At 38.0% G+C, this 17157-nt stretch overlaps 1 protein-coding gene across 1 annotated transcript in view; it reads right to left on the reverse strand.

Annotated features, from left to right (window-relative positions):
* SYN2 (synapsin II) overlaps positions 1-17157 on the reverse strand; it is a 193575-nt gene that overhangs the window by 35005 nt on the left and 141413 nt on the right. The window contains exons 6-9 of the mRNA XM_055805683.1: positions 12902-12964; positions 10331-10473; positions 4960-5034; positions 595-697 (exon numbers count right to left, since the gene is read on the reverse strand). Coding sequence (XP_055661658.1) covers positions 595-697; positions 4960-5034; positions 10331-10473; positions 12902-12964 — 384 coding nt within the window. The remainder of the gene's footprint in view (positions 1-594; positions 698-4959; positions 5035-10330; positions 10474-12901; positions 12965-17157) is intronic.

Consider the following 17157-nt stretch of genomic DNA (forward strand, 5'->3'; position numbering starts at 1 on the left):
AGAAATACTGATTTGCGTGACAGGCAAGTGATGATGGCTTGTTTTATGGCCAGACAAAGGTCTATTTATCCATAATAAACTTAAGGTAAATGAAAATCTTAACCTTTTCAAAATCACCTGCAGCAGAAACCAGTGATTCATGAGGAATCAGATCTTAAAGATAATATTTAGGCTCAAAAAAAGTAAAGTTGTTTCCACTTCATTTTTAATTTCCCTTTCCATATAAAGGTATAATTTTGTTGGGGTTCCCTTAGGATAGTGCTATCTATAAGCCTTCCAGGAAAAACTGGTAAGCCTGCTCAGGAAAGAAATCATAAGGGTTGGGAAAATGTGACATCCACATTTGGTTTTGTTTTGTAGTTTGTGTACATTTCCTCAAACACAAAAAGACATTACCATATATATGGTTACATTTTCCAGCAAGTGTTGCCACTAACTTGGGCATGTGGCTTGGTATTATGATTTAAACACTGCTCAAAAATACACAGCCTTTCCTGAAACACAAATAAGCCAGTGCCTAACTATCAAAAATGTTCTTTACTTGGGTGTTTGCAATATATAAAAGCATACAGTGAAAAGAGTGGGATTGCTTACCTCAAAAATATAATCTTTTCCATCCTTTCCATGTACAGCTTTAACAGCACAGATGTCCAAACCACCAAATATTTCGGAGCAGGTGTCAACCCAAAGCTTGTACCTGTTTCATAAAAATATTTTTTTTCTGTGAGTATCTCATCAGGCTCTTGTTTTTCTATAGGCTTACCTAACAACGTGTTTTATATAACATTTGCTGTACATTCAGAGTTTTCACTACATTGTCAGTTTTACTGAATTTGTATTTCCCAAAACAGTAGCTTAGAGATAGCGGCTCAGTTACTCTGCTTTCCCCAGTAGGATCCAGAAAAGCTGTGGTCTGTATCCTGACCTAGTGTTATGCTGGATGCTGGATTCTGTCCCAGTTTATATTGGTCCCAACATGTCACTGCTCTAAACTGTGAGTAACCCAAACATAAGATACGCTGAAACACGAAGAGCTTTTTAGCTATAGCCCACCCTGCATTCCCAGTGTCCTCACACTAGTACAGCTTGCTAGTTGTGGCTGTACTTTGTGGGAGAACTCCACAGAAGAAGGATTTATCATCTGACCAGTTTCCGTGGCTTCAGTGATGCCAAGGGCTTTTAGGAAGTAGGGAACAGGGCTCCTGTTTTCCTGTGAAATTCAGAGTTGTGCATCTGTGCACAGCTTCAAGTGTGACGGTCCTCTTGCTTACTGTGCTTGGTAGTGTACTTAATCACGGATGGGCTTTATTCTTTTATCAGGAAAACTAGAATGAGAGTCGCTCTCTTAAATTATGGACCCAGCTGTGTTCCAAAGTAGCAATGATAGCTTTACAGGCACATCACTGAACAGGGCAAAAGAAAAATCAAGACAAAACAACCCTTAAGATGACACAAGAGAAACAGATGTATGACACTCCGTAAAAGTTACGTAGCATGCAGGCAAGGACAATATTCTTCATGGAGGGTTATAGACAACTACAGCAAAATTCAACTGAAATTTGAAGAATTCTGAGGAATTCTACAACCCCTAAAAAGGCTGGTGTTTAACAGGACTGAACATAAGAACTGCTCTGTTTATATTCTAACTTCATGTTAAGAAACACGGACTGAGGAATGGACAGTTTACCCATTCTACGTGCAATAATACAAATTCTTTTTCTTTCTCTATGGATAGAGAGATCATCTGGCTAACAAGGGAACAAAGTGGGACTTACTAGAAGAGGAGGGAGGCAATTCCTGTGATCGAGCAGAACTGCTAGTGACATAACAGGGAGCGCAGCGCTTTGCTGAGAGCGTTCTGAGGCAACATGAGCTCTGTATGTTGCTCAATGGCAAGAGTTGGCTCATAGGGCACAAAACCACACTGAGAACTTGCATTAACTGATAGCATAGCTGCGCACGGGCAGCAGTAAGCGCTGATATGATCCTGAAAGGTTATACAGGCAGCTCTACCAACTGAAGGGCACATTTTGCTTCAAAAAACCCCCAGTTTTAAAGCAACCATTTATCATGAACTTTTTTCTCTTTCACTGGCTAGCATTTGAGTGTAAATTAGAGCTATTTCCTTTTAGAGACCCTCTCCTGCTCTCTCCTGTTCCAGCCTTTGAGCCATGATGATAGATTTACCACATCATAGTATTTTCCATTGCAAAAATTTTGATGTAATAAACATAGCATTTGACTTCACTACAGGATCAAAGGAAAATGGTTCCTGGACTGAAAGTCTTACTCATACATAAATACTTTCAGTAATAGCATCCTTTCCAAGCAAACTTGTTAGGTCATATTCTTTATATTTTCTTACATAAAGTCTGTTCCAGTGGAAAACTTTTTCTTTTGAGCAGAATACAAAGAAATTGATACAACTGTTTGAAAAGATCCTGATGGTAATATTTTAGCAATGAAAATAATTTTTTTTCCTGTGAGAAACAAGTTTTTTGTCCAAAATGAGAGGGCTTTTTGGATGCTTGACAATTTCAACATCTGTAGATGCACTGACTGACTCGACTGCTTGCATGCACTTGCTTATAAATAACTTTTTTTTTTCTGTAAAAAAACAACATGTATCTTGGAAAGACATGTGGACAGCAAAACTCATCATTAACAGTAAGTATTTGGAGTTTGTATGAAAAAAAAGATGACATTTTCTTTAAAGTACCAAAACATCAATCAGATCTATGAAAGTATTTTTAATAGTCTATCTTCTGCCAACAAACACAGGGCTGGAAAAATATAGTTTCATTTGGAAGGAGAAGTCTTGGATGGACTAGCCTGCAGTGTTTTAAACCCCAGGCTTGCACAGTAGGTTTGACAAGAGGTCGTGGCTCTTATTTTCCCAGAGCCAATACAGCATGCAGCAGCTGCTTTAGAACTGTCAGGTCATAAAGTATTGTTCCTCAGGTGTGCGACATGAAATATCTGGTGTGCCAGATGAGGTGTGCATAATTGGTATAGGTCTTTCTTCTTCTGGTTCTATCTGGGAAGCAGTGCCTCTCTGAAACGCAGGCATCAATAAGAACGTGTAACATTGGATTGGGCTTGTTCTCTGCCTCGTCCTTGTCCCTTCCTCTGCCACATTCTTCTTGCTTTTCTACATTTCTAGACTCAGATTTGTATTCAATCAACCATGTCAACTCAGGCAGTGCTTTCAGAACACTTCTTCCTAATTCGTGACACTTATTATAAATGAAATGCACATGCATCAGATTTGATTGCTTTTGGTATGCCGTTAGACTACTTCAACTCTTCAGAAAACTTCAGTTTTCCCTTCCCTTCCTTGCTCTGCTTTGCTCGCCTCAGTGGGTAATTGAACAAAAAGAGGGGCTATGTGATACGTACCCCTTTCTGTTATAAGAAAACATCCACATAATACAAAATAACACAAATTTTCTACGCGTTTGTCTTCATCAGCGTAAAAGAAGTTTAGTTTTGTCAGCTAGTGTTTTTTAATGGGAAAATACCTATGAGGCTCTCATTATCTTACATCCAAAGCCAGCAGCAGAAGCAGAGCACACAGAGCGTTTGCAGCGAGGCCGCTAGGCCCGGCTGGCCCTCCGCACTCCTTACCCACACTAGATAGTGTTTAGTTTTCCTTACAGCAAATCTCGAGTGCCTGTGTTTTTACAGAGGAACAGCTCACGGACTGTAATTACACACACTACAGCACACTTTCCCTCTCAGTGAAGACATAACCTCACTTTCTAAAGGAAGGTGGGAGGGGAACGAGAAAGAGAAAATAATGTGGCTCCACTCCATCCCCAGAGGGGAGATCAGTGAGGACACAGTCTAGACAGGGGTTGGACAGCAGGGAGCTGTAATTCCTGTCTTATTTGTTTTCACCTTTCCAGGGCAAGCAATGGTTCAGTTCCCGTGTCTCCCTCAGCTCACAGGAAGGACCAAGTTGTAGGTTCCAGACTTTTTTTTAAAAAAAACAAAAGACTATTAAGTTTGGGGTTTTTTTTTTTTCCCCCCAAAACCACCAGAAAAAGACTACTGTTGAACTTTAAAACACCTTTCAAATCACACTTTTATTATACAGACTTTTTTCAGCTTCCACTGGTAGCAACCTTTGGAGAAACTGAACAAGAGAAAATTCATAGCCATCAAAAAACCTCACAGATTTATTTTGCAGGGAAAAAGAGGTCTGTATGTTGTGGAGGAGCTTGGAGCAAATAGACAGTATTGAGAGAAGAATCATGTCAAAAGAAGACCTGAGCTTCAAAATAATACTACAAGGAGAATGTTTTTGACTGGATTGCAAAAAGTATCCAGCATAAGGATGGGAGAGAAAAAGAAAAGCACAGAAAACCAAAGTACAGAGCTGGAATGATGACATGAGGGAAATAAGCTTCATTATATTCCAGCAAATCACAGTGCAGTTTCGTGGAAATTTCAAAAATGAAAAATAAATAATTTAGCAGGAATGAAAGCCAGAAAAGAGAAATGTGATTTAAATAGGCAAAATTAAGACCAGACTGCTTGGTTACAATAGATGATGTAGAACGAGAAAGGTTAAAAGCATGGTGGCATGGGGTAAGACTGTTTGGTAAAAGAGGGCAAATGAACGAGAGGAAATGACTAACAGGTTGAATCTGAAAAATCAAATTTTCTGAAGGGAATTCCAGTAGTTTTCTCAGTGCAGACACGGACGTAGGAACCCAAGGGTGCACGTAAGCACCTAAGGCTAGTACTTAGTTTCGGTAGTTAACTCTGAGTCAAGTCACATGGAAATTTTGGCTCATGTTCTCTCATTTCATTCAAGGACTTTTTTTTCCAAAAGAAATGGGAGACATGCATTTACTGTGAATTGCAAATTGACAATGCGATTTTTTAAAAAATAATTTAAAATAAAATTCCATTAATTTTTTTTAATTACCTTTTACAAGAGACTCGACTTACTTATCTGACATAGCAATTTGTTCCAACATTGCAGAGCCCGTGTTTGTCTTCCAGTTTCCGGATATAGAAGTTCTCCTGAAAGGGGGAAAATATTACAAAGGCAGCCAGTGGTATTATATTTACTATTTCTTAAATTACTCTGATTTTCACATGAAACTACAGCAGTATTTACATGTTTTTCATATCTGGCAGCTTGTAACAGAACATTTTAAATGCAAAGGATTCTAACAGGCATTGCAATTGTCAGTAATACTTTAAAAAAACCCAGCCAACTACCATGATTAAGTGAAAGTGTTTGCAATAAGCTGTTATCAGTTATGCATGTACTGAATAGCCTGTAACATACCGTTACTGTAAATGTCAAGAAGATGAAGGTTCAGCTTCTCATTTCAAATCCATACCACTACAGGGTTAGGTCACAATACTTCAAAATCAAGATATCTATGTTTTTAACATTTCTGAAGTGGTATCAGATCTCTTTTAGACTGGATTTTGGTTTCCCTTCCAGTTTTCAGTCTTTGTTAGTTTACTAACATAATCTAAACTTTTTATGTCAGGGCTAGAGTATACCATTTTCTATTTAATCTCTAAAAAAAAAAAAAAAAAGATTCGTATAAAGTTTTTTTTTTTTTCTCCTTAGACTTTAGGACTGCTACTAGGGCTGAGAAGATTACTGTTTTCTGAAACCTAAATGCTGTACTGGGAATAGGCTAAGGATACAAATTATGAAGTGTTTCCAGTTAGTAAAATAATGGGAACATCTGTAATGCATTAAAAATATATCAGGCAGCAGCTATAGTTTTCTCTCCATTTTTCTATTAACCTAATTATGAGGGTCAGTAGCAATTGTGGGGGAATGTTGATTTTTCTATGGGAATCTCATAAAGTTAGCTGAATTTTAAAGCACCAAGTTGTTCTAAGATGCCACGTTCTTTGTTGATGTGGGAGGAAGCACTGAAAGGGGAACATGCATATTGAGTGCTGTGTGTAAGGTAACTTTGCCCAATAATAAGGCTATTTTGTGATTTCTGCTTCAGTTTTTCAAGTGTTATTTACACATAAAGTTGTCTACTTACAAATTTAAATTTTTAAGTTCATTACTACTCAACCCATATTCTGCATCAGAGAGATAATACTTCTCACAAATCTCAATTCAACTCTGTTGCAGACTTAAAGGTATTCATCAGCATCTACTATTTAAGGTGTCTTTTAGGAAGCAAGATGTGACCACATCACACCAAAAAAAAATAATCACCCTGAAGACTTTCAGCCAGTATTTGGTTCAGGTTCCTCACCTGCACAGATGTCACACCAGCACTACTGACTAGAGAAGAAAAGATGGTTTGCTTTAAGCCATGCTTTCACTCCACAGCGTGAAAGATCCCCTGCAGGACCTGAAGAAGCCTCGTGACTGGATGCTTGGCTGGCTGCAAGGATACCGTAGGGACCAGATGAGGACTCAAAGGGCTGCTATGGACACAGACCTGACTGGTGTCATCTCAACAGCTTGTAGCCTGGAGCTGTTGATGCCAGGGCCATGACACAGAAGAACTCCAAAACAACAGGGGTTCCATTAGACAGAAGTACCCAACCAGACTGTCATCTTAAACCTCAGATGTGGTTTCTGTAATTCATACATGTTTTCTTCTACTGAAATATGTAGTTTTCCCACCCTTTTTCACTTCTGTCCTGATAATTGCTAAGGGTCTTTCATATTGTTACTCCCTCCTCTTTTACTAAATAAAATACTGGATAATACAGGAAACAACTCCTAACACTTCTGTGTACTTTATAATTAGGCTTCACATGTTTCCACTTGATTTGATTTTTGCAAAGAAGGAACAACTGTTTTAAAATTGGGGGAAAAGGAATTATGATTAGCATAAACAATTCATAGTAACTTGAGCTTCCCCTTTTCCAACACCCTTCTGCTTTATTTAATACCATTTAAAGTAAGCAATCCAAATTGTTGGGACGGGGACTTGTCATCAGAAAAATATGCAGAAATGTCTAACTACAATTCTTGTGTAGGTAGCCTGCTTAGAGCTTTGATTCGATAGCACTGTCCTTCGGTTGATGTGCTCTACTTCAGTTTTATTGCTCTTCTGATCAAAGTGCATGAAGTTACGGATTCAGAGTATTGCTTTTGGAGAGGAGATTTAGATGCAGTGGGTTTGTATTTCTGTTTTTCTTCATTGTATGTGACCCTTTTAAGTCTATTTCCTTGAAGTCAGATGAATTCCGTAATGGTACCAAAGTGTAGTTAAGTATGCGTCACAAAGCGTTTTGGGGAGCTGTGGTATTTAGAGGGATCCAGTGCTGCATTTTGGCTATAATCTCCACTGACAGATGATAAGCACCAATGTTTTGTGAGTCATGGATCCACTTATACCACAATTTCCCACAGAATTTTAAAACTGAAGCTCTTAATAACTCTCTTTAAACTACAAAAACAAATATTCAGCTGGTACTTTTTGTGGTGGCTCTCTAAGTACTCTGTTCCTGTGTCACAGAACAAAATGGGAACCAGCTGTAAAACATTATTCTACTAACATAATGTATATGTACACACATGAAGATTTTTTTCAGACATTTGGTAAATATTCTCCTTTTCATGATGCTTTGTAACAATGGATTGGTATTTCATTTTTTGGTGTGATTTAACTGTGTGAAAGAATCTAGAGAAAAAATGATTGCTAGGCTTTTAGCATTTGGATGAACCTGTAATTTCTGAGTAGAAACTTAAAAATAAATAAAAGGTAGGAGGAACAGGCTGTCATTTTAACTTATTTTTTGCTGTTCCTTAGGCCAACTGCTTCTTCTGTAAAGAAGAAACGTTTATATTTGAAAATGGTAAATTTACCATGGCTGACTCTTCCAAAATTATTCTAGACACTGAACAGCACTTAAATTTCAAGGCAAGGAAAAAAATGTAGGGTGCTCTCCTATGAAATGTCCAATTTTTACCATAGGGAGTGAACCATCAAGTTACTAACTTGTATCTGGCAGTGTGTCATAACCATGAGGTGTTGGGCCTTGTTCCTATGACTCTGCCAGCTGGGAGCTGCAAGAGAGAGACCATTCCACTACGTTCATTATAAACAACAGGGGAGGGGAGAGGTGGGCAGCACAACACAAGGAATCTGCCTGTCAAAAAAACCAAGGAAGAAAAGTACTATTGCAGCCTTGAAGAGGCAGAAGTTGTATGAAAAGGTCTGAGACAGAGAAAGAAGGGTGACTGGTAACTGGGAGTAGAGGGAGAACAAGGCCGTAGAACAACCCTGAGCAGAATAAAAGGGGAAAGGGAGAACCTGGGGCAATAGAAAAAGTTAGACATGAGGGGTAAGAGACAGAAAGTGGTGGTCGGGGAAAGCGGTGGGACTGGACCAAATTGTGATTTGGACAGATAGGAAAGAGGAGACCTTGGGATGCAGGAGTATGGCGGTATTGCATGTCTCCAGACACAGGGCTAAATCCAGTGCAAGCCAACAGTCTGGAACACCAGTGTAAGACAAACAAGCAGAACTAGAATTAACTTCCCCGGAGAAGCCAGAGGGTAAAAGCTGTATCATTCAGAAGCATTTGTTTATGTTTCTTATTGCATATAGGGAGAGATGGGGTAGGCCCAACACACCTGAAATCCTGTAGGAACCTCGAGTTACAGAGTTGCTGTGCTGCATCGCTAAGAACGCTGAAAGTCACCAGCGAAGGATTGCAGAAACCTCTCAACCCTCACAATTATTTCTGTGTCCTGCCTTTGTCGCTGTGTACAACTCAAATTTCCAACACACTGTTTCCGCAAAACTTAAGATAGTTCAAAATAAAGCAGAAGACTGAGTGTCCATGCTGCTGGATGGATCTGACCTATGTGAACAGTATTTCCACCCAGTTCTGTGTTTTCTTGAGGCTCCTCGGATGTACAGTCAGCGGCAGCTGGACTACTTGAGTTGTTCTTGAAAGGCCTCATCTTTGATGCTCTTTCTCAAATACCCCTTCAAGTCACATGTCAGGAGAGACCAGCAGCTGCTCACACAGTTTGACCTTGTGACAGCAAAGTCTCAGGGGTGGAGGCATGAGTATGTGGCATTCCAATATCAACCGAAGGAGATATATTTTGCCCCTTCCTCTCACCGCATGCAAAAGGTTCTACTTTCTCTTAAGCTTCTTGGATTTTTTTTTCTAACAGTTTTTTTATTAGAAAAAATAATTTCTAATATATTTTTTTAGACAGAAAAGATTTTTTTCTAAGAAAATAAATGTAAAATTTCTAATTTTACAGATTAGAAATTGTAGAATTCTAAATTCTAGGTTCCTAAATTACCTGACACTTGATGCTAGCCCTGTCTTTAATATTATAAAACTTTTAAAGCATTTTAACACAGCTCCAACTTTTGCTTCTCTTTGTATTCATGGTTTGCTTGGAATTCCATTGTTTTCACTGATAAAGAACTTGACTGCACCTGTTCCTGACAACCATCAACATATAAGAAACCTCCGATCCCTCCAATGTTATAGGAGTTCCTAAGGAAGTATCTCCGCCTGTGTAGGGGTGTGTGCATATGTAAATGCACATGTGTATTTTTATCCATGTTTTGTTTCATTTTTCCTGCCCCAGAATTGCCAGCATGAGGGAACAAAGACATGAGATGATCTAATTTATCTTAAAAAGGTGAATAAAATGAGTGTATGTCGGATTACATTGCTTGGCAATTGAAACAGAGTAAAAATATGAATAAACATAGTTACCACAGCTCAACTACTACATGATAACCTGTTTCGCTGCTCTAGCTTAATGTCGTCTATGAAACCGAAATACCCCTTTAGCCTCTTGTATAGTCATGATCTTTAAACAAACACCTGGAATCTAAAATCAGAAGAGATTTTCATCTATACATGCAAAGGCCACTGAAAAATCAGAATTTTTCTTACATGCATTATGTTAAAGGGAGATTACTTTGTTACACTGAAGCGTTATGATTCACGTTTGTGTGAATGAATGTCATCTAACTGTCCTTAAAGGGAGAAGAAAATTTTACCCTAAATTGGTGAAAAGATACAAAGGAATTTGATTTAACAAGTCTGCTAGAAAAACAAATCCCTTTCCAACTGCTCCTTTCTTGAAATTAAAAATATAAACAAAGGTTAGCAGGAAACCCATTCTGGCAGGCTCACCTGTTGTCTTATCCTCCTCCTCCCAGTCACAATCAACTTAAAAACCTTTGATAAATCTAGAAAGTCCAAAATACTGTCTTTCCAGAGAGTATGACAATGGAGGCATAGTCACCACATCAGCTCAGCCAACATTCTTAAACGTACTGGTGCTTATTGATTTTGAAACAAAAGGATGAAATAATATAAGTTTTTGGCTCACATGTATGCTTTGTAGTTACTGCCTATCTTTTGGATCCTGATGTCATATTTGGAGTCTATGAACGGTTCAGTAGTGGCGTAGGTCTGAGTAAGTGCTACCACGCTGGCTATGTCCTGAAAATCGTAGTGGTTGTCTACCTTGATCTGTAGTCATCATACCACAAATAAACAGCATATACAAAAGAAAAAAAGAGTGATTAGGAATAAAATGTAGAATTCATTTGCAAATGGCATTCATGAGAAGTATGTTTCTGATAGCACCAGTTTATAAAAAAAAGTAGAGGATATATCATCTGATTTCTAGATTCTGTAACATTCCTGTATCAAGAGTATCTATTTTTCTAGGCAAAATATTACCTGTTTATCTGTAGAAAGCAATTTGCAGACAGTGGAATTTTATTTTGCTTTTCATTTGTTTCTTTTAAGTAGTGATTGCTAATTTTAGATCTGCAGGCTTTGGAATTTTTCAAGGTGTGATAATATGCAATGCTAATTTATACAGAATTCTTGCTGATTCTGTAAATTGCTCATTGTAACAGTGCATATGGAGCCCATCATGGACTGTCACGTCATGTACCTCCCAGCAGGGAGGGGATGAAGGCTCCTTCATCCTGATGGATGCACATTCACATGGAGCAAAGAGGGTTGGCTCAAGACAGCAGAACCAGTTTTTTCTTATTTTTCCCACTTCTCTGCAAGGAGCCAGCCTTCTAGAAGTAGGATTTCCTAGTTGTGGAACATGGTGCCAAGATGGTGAATGGTACTAAACCCATCATGGTACTAAACCCATCAACTTTAACATCCTGAAATAAGAGGGAGGTGGAAAAGTGGGGAATGCTCATTTCGGGGGAGAGGGAGAAGGAGACTTTAGAGGACAGATGGAGGACAGAGGTGTTACTTTTGGACAGGGAGGGCACATCGCTACGGTTGACTTATAGGAAGCTGGCTGGCTTTGGGAGAAAAGGTGACTCAGAAGAGAAGTCTTAGGGCTAATGGGAGAGGGAAACTAGAACTCCAACACACTGACCCAAACTGCATTTCAGAACGGTGAGGAAAGGAGGCAGGGATTAGTATTTCTCATGCTCTCCAGTATTAGGAGAGTTTGCAACTCTTTCCAAGCCTGGTGCTTTGTTTGCTAGCACTGTCACCTGGTACTTCAGACGGAACCTGCAGGCCAGACTGCCACAGCTGTGAGATGGGACTTGTGTATTAAATGGAGTCTGGGGAAGCTAAAAGAAGTCATAAGGACTAAGTACGTGCTCTCAACTCTCAGACAGAGAATACAGAGTAATTTGCCATTTGAGAGTCACATAACCAGACACAATGCCTGGTTTCAACTTAGTTTCTGAAAACTTATAGCATATGCAAGTTTAGTTATGACCAGTGGAAACACTAGTCCTAGCAATGCCTTTAGGGAGGACTGGGATGTGAGGAAAACCTTTATTTGGACTCTGACAGTAAGCATGTTGCTACAAAAGACTGGTATTTATTATTTAAGGATTTAAAATATTTTATACCTAAAATATCTGATTTCTAGACATTTGACATGCTGAATATTTCTGTACATTATTTCCCTTTCCTGTGAGAGGTGAATATTGAAAGTACAGTATAAATATTCTAACACTTCACATATTGCAATCCACAAAACCTGCAGTTTAAGTAATTAGTGGTTAATTCTGCTCTCAATTAAAGTGGCTGCTGGATTTCCACTTGCTTACTAAGTACGAAATAAAGCAAAACAGTCATAGGCAAAAAAACATAACATGCAGTACAACTTGCACAATTACTGAATAAAATACAATTAAACCAGTTCTCTATTTCTATTGCTAGCGGCAAATACATTCATGGACCTTTTGGCGATTCAAGATGATAAATGTAACTATTCTCTGATGATTTATTTTAAAATCTAAAACACTTAAAGCACTGAAGTGTTTTCATTGAAAGAAAGTGGTTAATCTGCAATGACTAGAAATATTCACTGATATCAATGAAAGCGGGATTTAAATCATATCCCATTGAAGCACCATTGTGAGATAAGTGATATCAAAACAACTGTACTCACCACTGAAATGCAATTACTTTGGAGAAAGAAAGCAGCAGTTATATAGTGGTATGAAACAATCAGAGAGAATACATTAAGATAGGAAATGAATAAAAGTTCAGTATCAAGCTGAAACTAATAAAGAACTAAGGCAAAACCTTCCTATATTCCCAGGTCCAAAAAATTGGATTGTGCAAACAGACCTTGACTCTTAAATAGTTTCACTGCAGTCAACTAAATTAATAGATAAGGTTCTGCTTCGAGAAAGCATCTCGGGATGTTTCAAAGAACATCCTATATAGGACAATGCATAAACTGGAAAGGCACCAATGTGAAAATATATGACACATTTTAATATTTTCCTAAAAAGAGATGCTTTCTTGAATAATATACAAGCAGAGATTTGCAAGGGTAGGGATTCAAGACAGAATTTAGACAGTGAAAATTTAAAATATCCAGGAAATGAAAGAACATGCAAATTATTTTAGACAAACACCCAGCCTCCTAACATGCAGTAAGTAGCATCTGCACCTTTCCCATGCCTGAGTGAGCATGTCCGATCTTCACAACAACAGGAAAAGTTGGCATTGTTAGCTAAGGGGGGAAACAAAAAAGACATGTTAGAGATAGCAGCCACGAGTTAAACGAATAAACTACATCATTTATGAAAACTATTTAAGCATGACCTTAATGCAGCCAAAGCTGTTCTTGCCATGCTGTTATTTGAACTGTTACTACAGACTGTGTGTTCTGATGAATTACGTGTGTGTTTTCTGAGTGCTGTGTTATTCTCAGTACAAGCAATTGATGTACTTCTACCTTAACTTTTTTGTATGTCATTCTTTTGACTTCACTTTTTAAACTGAATTTCTGCTATTTCCTATTTATGTTTTGCTGTGGCGTCTTCTGGCCCATAAATTCACACTCTCCAAGGTTATAATCGTTGTTGTCAAATCAATCATCTTTTCCCCTTGATTTCAATCATTTAGCAAGGTTGTAAATTCTTTTTGTGACCACTTATGAAAGCAATGATGTCTAATTCACCAAAACCCCCTTTCTTTAAAGGCAGATCCTTTCTCTAGGAAAGGTTCCAGCTTCTGCATAGAATGCAAGTAATAATTCAGCCATTGATTAGGAAATGGAATATACAGAGGCACATTAATACGCTTTATTCAATAAATGATAACGATTCTGTCTCTCAGAAAGTTCTGTGAATACCCAGGTTTATTTAGATCATTCATGTGAAGAAGTTTTAGATCTCCCTGACATGGGTACAGCTGGCCCTTCTTTGTCTTTTTCTTCCACTTAAAATGAACATATATTGAACCTCTATCAACCAAGCATAAATACAAGGACTTAGTAGAACTGGATTATAACTAGAAAAAAAAAAACCACACCACCCTCAACTTGTAATTAAACTGGGGAGCAGCAGAACAGTAAGTGTTAAGGGGTCTGAAGCCTTCATTTAATACCAAATTTTAACACAGTAAATACAACCAAAGGCAAACCTGATGCTTTAGAAAATAAGCTGACAATTCTTAAGAGATTTTATGAGAAATTTATTTTCCGAATACTTAGAAAGGATTGTCAAGAGGTTAAATGGAGTTCACACTTATCTCACTGTGCTTTGCACAACAGTGCACAGAAAGGCACAAACACAAACAGCTATACATGGAAAATGTCACGGGATTGTAAATATTGACATTAAGATCAAGAGATAAAGAACAGGAAGGTCACTTGGCTTTTGCTAACATCCTAAACTATTTGTAGGGTCATAAAGCTAATTAAAATTCACACACACGTTTCCTATATTTTAAACATTTATTTTCAATATGATTTAAGGATGCCTGCTTTAAAAATACTTTAGCTGAAAGGCTAATCTGCATGAGAACAAGTGGTCATCCACTGCAAGGTACATACTCTGCACTACTTACCGTCACATTCCCAGCAAAATACATCAAGCTCTTTCTTTTATTTTTTTCTTAACGGACTTACTCTGACTTTCCTAAAATGCATACTGATGCAATATTGTTTTCTTCGGACTTTTTTTTTTTAAACATATAAAGGACATCTAAGCAAACAAAATCAAGTTGCTTCGTTTTTGACAGAATCTCTGTTTCTGTTCTGCCTGATGAGAAGAAAAAGGAGGAATCTTTGGATCTGCTCTTTTAACACAGCAGAGTTTTCAAAGCCTGATGAAACTGCAGGGTCCTACAGCAGTCAGTGACGCAGCACAGGCCATGGAGGTTTTCCATTGATTTCTGCATCAAACTGAAAGCTGGGGCTAGTGGGTCTTTTCAGAACACCAGATTCAATTTAAAGACTTGCAGTTACAAAAAATCTACTGCAATCCTAGTTAGTTTAATCCATTAGTTAAGCAAAGTGTCATATATGTTTATCTTCTGCCAGGGCATCCTCGAGATCTGAAATCAAGGATTACTGCCACAGGCAAGCAGACCATTCTGAAACACATCTGTTGGTGCTTTGTGTCACACAACTGTAGCTGCCACTTTCCAGTGCCTGTGTAAAAGTAACTTGCATTTTTTTTTGGCAGAAATTCTGGGTACTTAGACTAACACTGTAGGAATTAGTAACTATGAAAACTTGGAAAGTCTTTTATTTAGACTCTTGTGTAGGAACCACTTCAAGTGTTGGTCTTTAAATCCAAAAATAAATTTAATTGCTTTTTCCAGATCTGTTTCAATTTGATCAATTTAAGTTAAGGCATGTAAGCATGAAAAATATTGATTACACTCAAAATATCCAAAAGCACTTGCAAAAGCATTATACAGTAAAGGTCACCTATACAGCAAATTTAAAATTTTTGCTAAACTGTAGGGATGCAAAGTCCTATATAGTCAACATCTAGTCTTTTGTTGCTTTCATATTTTAATATTTCATATTTTAACCACTTTTTTCCCCAAAAAAATTCTTTTTGGGGAGGGGGCGAACAAATCATTGCCTGACTCAAAATTCATAAGGGCAGCACCACATTTTTATGACTGAGCTATAAACCACTGAACCGGGTTTTGTAATGGAAATGCTGGCAGACCTGTAACTATAGCGATACAAAAGGCGCTCCTGTAATTAACAGTACCACGTATCTTCCCATGATTCCAAAGCTGTGGAATCCTCTGCAGGCCGCAGGAACAAACACTAACTTAAAAAAGAATAAAAAAGAAACTGCTTTCTCCCTCAAAAAAATGCACTAACATCATCCGAGGCAATAGAGTTCATTTTGCTGTGGAGTCTGATACCAAGATTTCCTGTGGGATACCACATCCCAGCACAGACACAGAAAAGAGCTGGCAGCAGGCGGAAAAGGCACTGCATGTTGCATTTCAAACATCAGACGGAAGAAAAAGCAGGTAGCATCGAAGGAAGACAAATCTTAAGCCATCCCAGTGCTTCTCTTGTTTCTGTCTACGCCTGTGACCGGCCCATGAATCCAGGGCTGAGCTGAGGGAGTTGTAGTTGTTTTGGGTTTTGAACAGCGCTGTCTTCATTCCTGCTCTTACTTTAATTACGACAGTTCTCCCTTTGCACATGGGGACTAGACACATGCCATCACGCAGTCGCTTCCCTACCACTAACTGGTTTCCAGTTGTGCATGGCATCGTTCTGTCAAGCAATAACAAAGCCTGAAATTTCTTACCGGAAATATAGAAAACCCGATCTGAGTCCTGCCCTCCCCCCTTCCCAGTCTGCTCTTTTATGTTAAATTCAGTCTTAACATGACAGGCAGTCTCAAGGCTTCTTAGACATTTGGGTAAACATGAGGTACAATACAACTGTGATAGTGAGTGAAAACTTACCAGCTCCATGGGTTTCCTTTTAATTTACATTATAGTTACTTGGTAGAGGGATACCTTGGAAGAAGAGCTAGCATGTATCAACGGATCCGCTTTAAACACAGCTGATACTAATAGGATTTACTGCATGTTCTCCTTGAAATGTATTGTTTAAGAGGAAGGGCCATTGTACAACATATGACTTATTTTTCCAAGGTTTTTCTTAAATTCAGAAAAGTATTAATTCTACTGTGATAATTAAAAGTTGAGAGGAAAACAATCAGAAAAGACCAACAACAGAAATTATATTAAGAAATGTGGCAAGTTCATATGTATGAGAAATGGAAATGGACTACACTGCATGAACTCTTGCACACACATGTAACATACATCAAATACATTTGAATATTTTTTAAAAAATTAGGATAAAGAGGACTTCTGTTATAACTTAAATAACAATGCAATAAACTATTGTTACTAGAGAGAAAACAGAATATATGTCAAGCATGCAATACAATTTTTCATAGTTTATCTGAATATGATTGGATTGATAATAAAGATTAGCAGCAACTGGAAAAAACGGGTCTTTGTAGGAACCCCTATATAAACCAACGGAGATACATTACTGATACTTGCTAATACGATATCATTAATCAAAATAATGTCACTGAGTATTAAAAAAAGTTATCAGCTCCTAAATACTAAAAAGACAGATTCAGTCTACATGCTTTCGTGTCTGCGTTTTTAACTTCTTACATCGGTATTTGAAATAAATTGAAGTCTCATTTCAAGAGAACCTTAGCATGAAATAAGTTGCACAGATCACTTCCACATATGGGAAGTGTCCCATGTCCCATGTCCCACTAGGTGCAGCTGCTGGTAGGAACTACTTTGATCTGTGAACTTGAAGACATGTTCCACGGGAGAGCAAAAAGATTACGTTTCACAGATAAAAAGCAGTAGTAAAGAATCTTTGAAGCAGAATCCTTTTAAAAC

The sequence above is a fragment of the Falco peregrinus genome, chromosome 5, assembly GCF_023634155.1.
Source record: "Falco peregrinus isolate bFalPer1 chromosome 5, bFalPer1.pri, whole genome shotgun sequence".
NCBI classification, from domain to species: Eukaryota; Metazoa; Chordata; class Aves; order Falconiformes; family Falconidae; genus Falco; species Falco peregrinus.